The 5,857-nt window shown below is 36.5% G+C and overlaps 1 protein-coding gene across 1 annotated transcript in view; it reads right to left on the bottom strand.

Moving 5' to 3' along the window:
* The window catches only part of BBS7 (Bardet-Biedl syndrome 7), a 77,709-nt gene continuing 71,852 nt past the window's right edge, over positions 1–5,857 (bottom strand). Inside the window, exons 16-19 of the mRNA XM_006881050.1 lie at positions 1,936–2,045; positions 1,731–1,834; positions 1,464–1,587; positions 1–134 (exon numbers count right to left, since the gene is read on the bottom strand). Coding sequence (XP_006881112.1) covers positions 1–134; positions 1,464–1,587; positions 1,731–1,834; positions 1,936–2,045 — 472 coding nt within the window. The remainder of the gene's footprint in view (positions 135–1,463; positions 1,588–1,730; positions 1,835–1,935; positions 2,046–5,857) is intronic.

The raw sequence follows: 5,857 nt of genomic DNA, 5'->3' as shown, positions 1-5,857 counted from the left end.
TCATGCAGCATCAAAGAAAGTAATCAGTGCATTTTGGTCATAACTGTTCAAAATCTCTAGAAGAAAAGGTACTTTGGTTTTCACATTGGTGCCTTTGAACTTGAATTTATCTATGAAGAGATCGGTAATCATGCCTAGAAAGAACAAGGTTAGTTTACTGTCATCAATTAGCTCCTTTTAATGAAACAACTTAAAGACAGTGATTACCTGAGAATGCTCTTCTAAAGACACATAATTCCATTTTATAATATGTACAACTGTTCTTAGAAAGTTTGCTGTTTACAAACCAATGTATTTTGGAATATTTTTAAGATAAGGTTCAGGCTAAAAAGCATTCAGGTGCAAACCTCCTTAATAGTTAAAAACCATTAATTATAGACAATCAAATGCTACTTTTTTTCCAAATGCTATTTCTAAACAGATATTAACCACCTATATAACATCATACAAGTAAGGGTTTTTTATATGCATTAAGCAATACACACACACATGCGCACATACAGCCCCTATTCTATTTTTCCTTAAAAATAATGTTTCTTTTTGGTATTTCATAATAGCTCAAAAAACAAAACTTTAAAAATGTCAAGTATGTCCTAAAATCTAACAATTTATACTATATATTAACATTATACCATGTTCCTTTTTCATATAAATTAATCAGAGTATATGTATTTCCTGTTTTAATTTTTCACATATAGGAGCCAGGAAATCAAAAGACAAATTGCATTGGGAAGGTCAGCTGTCAGGGACCTCTCTAGAGTACTGAAGAGCAATGGTATCAGTCTGGAGACTAAGGTGCACCTGATCCAGGCCATAGTCTTCGCAATTGCTTGCTATGCATCAGAAAGCTGGACAATGACTGGGGATGATAGAAGAATTATTGATTCCTTTGAGATGTGGTGCTGGAGAAGAGTATTGAATATACCATGGACTGCCAGGAGAACAGACAAATCCGTCTTAAAGAGGATGAAACCAGGCTCTCCTTGGAGGCAAGGATTCTGAATCTCCACCTGACATACTTTGGGCAAGGAGGGACCAGTCCTTGGAAAGGGACGTCATGCTTGGTAGGGTGGAGGGGCAGAGAAAGAGAGGAAGACCCTCGATGAGATGGATTGATTCAGTGACTGAAGTAAGGAGGGTAGGTGTGTCAGAGACAGTAAAGTTGGCAAAGGATAGAGCAGGTTTCAGGGCTATTGTATATAGGATCACTGTGAGTCGCAAGTGATTTGATGGCACATAACAACATGACAACATTATTAAATTAAAATTTAAATATAAAAACTAACTTGCAAAAATATAGAAATATTGCTGAAAGTAATGCTATAAATTAGGGTTTGTTTGTCTTTTTTTAATGTTAGTTTTTACTGATTCACCACTGCTGCAATCTTTACCTATTTTTTCACCCCAGTTTTACAGTAGCTAACAGCGACTGGGGAAAAAAAGATAGAAAATAGTTCACTAACCATAGAGTCTTTCAAGATGTGTAGGCTGCTTTTTATATTCTTCCTGTAAGTGATCTGCCTCTTCTAGAATACAGCGATATTCTGGTATCAAAAAATCTGTATTTCCCTCATGAATCTGCAATTCCTTTATAAATAATAAAAAAAAACACACGACAAAGCAAAAGTATAACAGTAAAATATTTACAACTTCAGAAATTCTATCACAATAAAATAAAGATCCTAAGTTTATGATACATTTACTTACTTTTAATGCATTGATTAACTTACTTTTAAAGCATCAATTAACTGCACTTTCTTAGCCAAAAGCAACTGATACTCCAATTTTGGGTGGATTAGCTTTAAAGTATGTCTGACAGATAATTCATTTATCTCTAGAAGGAATTGAGCCAAGACAACTAAAGTTAGTCACAGAAACATTCTTGTAACAAAAACAAACAGCAGGAAAAATGATTAGTTCTTTTCTTCGTTTTACCATATGATATGTTGAGGTTAATTTTCCTTTTTGTAGCTTCTTTAGACAGCACATCTTTTAGGATGGATATAGTAGAAATGTTGTCAGATTTAAAAAGTCCTTCTCCTTTTCTGTAAAATTAATATATATAAGCATATAACTAACTTCTTGCTACTATATTAACTCAGATGCTAAGTAAAGCTAAATGAAAGATATTAACTAGATGCTTCATAAAGATATTGCTGTTGTGTATCATCTAGTCAAAACCAACTTTTAAGGCTGACCCTCCAGCAGGTTTGCAGAGGCGGTTTGATTGCACAGGAAGAGACTGCCCATCTTTCTCTGGCAGAGAAGCTGGTGGATCTGAATCATGTGACTTTGGGATGGCAGAGCAGCTCTTTACCACTAGGCCACCAGAGCTTCCTTCCTAAAGACAGGACATTCTGATAGTTACAGAAAGGCTTCAGATCTTTTGTTCATAGGGTTGCTATGAGTCGTGTTTGACTCAAGAGTAATCAACAACAACATTTAATTAGCTTCTACAATTTTTCACTACCAATATTTTAAATAATCTCTTCAGTATAATACATTTAAAATTAGTTGCTTATTTAAGTAAGTCTGTACTTTTTATATGTAGCTATAAAAAATGACATATATGCTCTAAAAGGAGAAAGGTGGGCAATAACTTTTTAGGCAATTAACAGCCTTGGGAATCCAATGACAGAACAGCTATGAGTAGGTTCTGACTCGACAACAATGACTTTGAGTTTTATCCTTAAAAATGAATTTTGATAGATATTGAAAACCAAAATGGATGTCAGGAAAAACCCTGAAAATTGCACTAGAGTGTCGAGAACAAAAGGAAAAGATGCTGAAACAAGAGGGATAGAGACAATATTAAAAGGAAGTTTGGGAAGACAAAGCAAAGTATTTTAATAGAATAAAAAGAGAAGAACTTGCTTAGCATTTTTCAAGCTCAAAAACTGAAAAACAAATTCAAGCCTCAAGTTGCAATACTTCGAGATGCTATGGGCAAAATCTTAAGTGATTCAGGAGGAGAGAGAGTAAGCAAAGGAAATGAGAAAGATTCAGCAGGGACTTGAAAAAATGGGGTAATGGTGGACATAATTCAATGGCGATTACGTTTATAAAACAAAATGTATGAGCTTGATTGTATGAAAAACAACATGAATGAAGGAAAGTGTGAAACACAATGCATATAAATTTCATATGCAAACCAACAGAAAATAATTTTTAAAAAAAGGTGGAAGGAATATTCAGATCACTGTATGAAAAAGAACTGGACAACACTGAATTCAGTAAGTACTATGTGATCAAGAGCCAGTTGTAATAAAGGAAGATTTACAAGCTGTACTGAAGGCATTGGCAAAAAAATAAGGCCCCAGAAATCAATGGGACAGTCACTGATATACTTCAAATGACAGACACAGCCATGGGCATTCTCACTAAGAAATGGGGAGGATAATTGTCTGGTCAGTTGAGTGGAAGAGATTTATATTTGTTCTCATTCCCAATAAAAAGTGATCCAAAATAACATGGAAATTATCTAAAAAAAATCATTATTATCATACACAAGCAAAAAAACTGCTGAAGATCATTTAAAAATGGCCAGAATAGTATATAGATAAGAGACAGACATTCAAGCTGAATTTAGAAGAGGCTGTGCACCACGGAGATCACTGCTGATGTCAAATTATTCTGACTAAAAGTGAAGAATACCAGAAGAATGTCTATTTATTCTTTATTGACTATGCAAAGGCATTTAACTGTGCGTGGTTTGTAACAAGTTATAGCTAAAATTGAGGAGAAAGGGAATCCCAGAGCACTTAACAGATACCTAGACGAAGAGGCTACTGTGCTAACAGAGTAAAGGAATACTACAGTTTTTAAATTAGGAAATGTGTGCATTAGGCTTGTATCCCTCCTTCATACCTATTTAATCTGTACGCTAGGCAAATTATTTGAGAAGCTATACTCTATGAAGAAGAATGTGACATTAGGATTAGAGGAAGACACATCAAGAATCTTCATTATGCAGATTACATAACCGTGCCTGCTGAAAGTGAGGACTTTGAAGTACCTGCTGTTGAATAGCAAAATAGCCTTATAAATAAATGGATTGCATCTCAACACCATAAACACAAAAATCCTCACTACTGGACTGAAGAAAAGACTGAAACTGTCAATGACTTCCTCTTACTTGGATTCATAATCAATACCCTTGGTACTAGCAGTTAGGAGACACATTGTACTAGGAAAATCTAGTCAAGGACCTTTTTCAAATTACTGTGGAACAATGATGTCAATAACCTGCTAAACATCTGAGAATTGAATATGAGTAAGGATGACAGAAGAACTGATGCTTTTGAACTATGGTGCTGGAGAAGAGTAATGAATATACTGCCAAAAGAACAAGTACATATGTCTTGGAGAAGGCACAGCCAGAGTGTTCCTTTGGAGGCAAAGATTATAAAGTTTTGTTGCACATATTATGGTTATGGCCGTATGAGAGGCTATTCCTTGGAATGGGACATTATGCTTGCAAAGGTGGAAGGACAGCAAAAGAGAGGAAAAATCCTCAACCAAGTGGACTGACACAGTGATGGCAGCAATAGGCTTAAGTGTGTCAGAGATTGCAAGGATGGCATAGCATAGGCGGAGTTCAGATCTGTTGTTTACAGGAGTCACTCCGAGATGGAAGGAGTACACAGTGTCACGATACAAAAAAGAATTGGCTTGATAGAGAAAATTTTAATGAAACAACATATGAACAAGAGCCTATGATAATAAAGGAGGAAGTTCAAGCTGCTCTGACGAAATTGGCAAAAAGCAATGCCCCAGGAATTGACAGCAAACAAATGCCACCCTGGATGTATTCACCAGATTGTGTAAAAAAAACAGGAGGACACCCACCTGGCCAACCGACTGGAAGAAATCCGTATTTATTCCCATTCCAAAAAAAGGTGATCCACAAACAGAGTGTGGAAATTATGGAATAATATCATTAATATCATATGCAAGCAAGATTCAGCTGATAATTATCCAAAACGACTAGAACAGCACATCAACAGAGAACTGCCAGATGTGCAGGCTGGGTTTAGAAAAGTCAGGACACTTAGGGACATTCTAGCCAATGTTAGATGGATCTTAGCTGAAAGCAGAGTACAGAAGTATGTATATATGTGTTTCATTGAAAATGCAAAGCCATCTGACTGTGTGAATCACAACAAACTGTTGCTAACTCTGAGAAGAATGGGAATCCCAGCACACAAGATTGTGCCTATGTGAACCTATACTTGGACCAGAAGGCAGTCCTCAGAACAGAGCAAGGAAATACTGCACAGTTCAAAATCAGGAAAAGTGTACCTTTTCAATCTATATGTGGAAGAGATCATCCAGGAGGATTGGAGGAAGTCTCATCAACATGTGTTATACAGACAACACAGCCTTAGCTTGCCAAAACTGAGGAGGACCTGAGGTATTGAAGCCCAACATCAAGAAAACAAAGATTCCCACCACAGAGACATTTGCCAGCATCATGAAGGACAATGAAGAGGCTAAGATTATTAACAGTTTCAGCTTGCTTGGCTCTTCAATCAACACTCTTGGTACCAGCAGCCAGTAAATCAAAAGATTAATTACATTGGGAAAATCTGCTGTCAGGGACCTCTCCACAGTACTACAGAGCAGTGATGTCAGTCTAGAGACTAAGGTGCATCTGACCCAGGCCATGGTCTTCACAATAAAGAAGAATTGGTGCCTTTGAGTTGTGCTACTGGAGAAGAGTACAGAACATACCATGGACTGCTAAGTGAACAAACAAGTCCATTCTGCAGAGGGTGAAACCAAGCTGTTTCATAAATAATTTGTTCTTGTACTAGGGGTTTTGTGTGTGTGTGTGTGTGTGTGTGTGTGTGTGTGT

This window comes from Elephantulus edwardii, unplaced genomic scaffold, assembly GCF_000299155.1.
Source record: "Elephantulus edwardii isolate Elephantulus edwardi_28Jun2011 unplaced genomic scaffold, EleEdw1.0 scaffold00012, whole genome shotgun sequence".
Lineage (NCBI taxonomy): Eukaryota > Metazoa > Chordata > Mammalia > Macroscelidea > Macroscelididae > Elephantulus > Elephantulus edwardii.
Note: the sequence above shows the minus strand (reverse complement) of the source record. Positions and strands in the feature narration are given on the sequence as shown.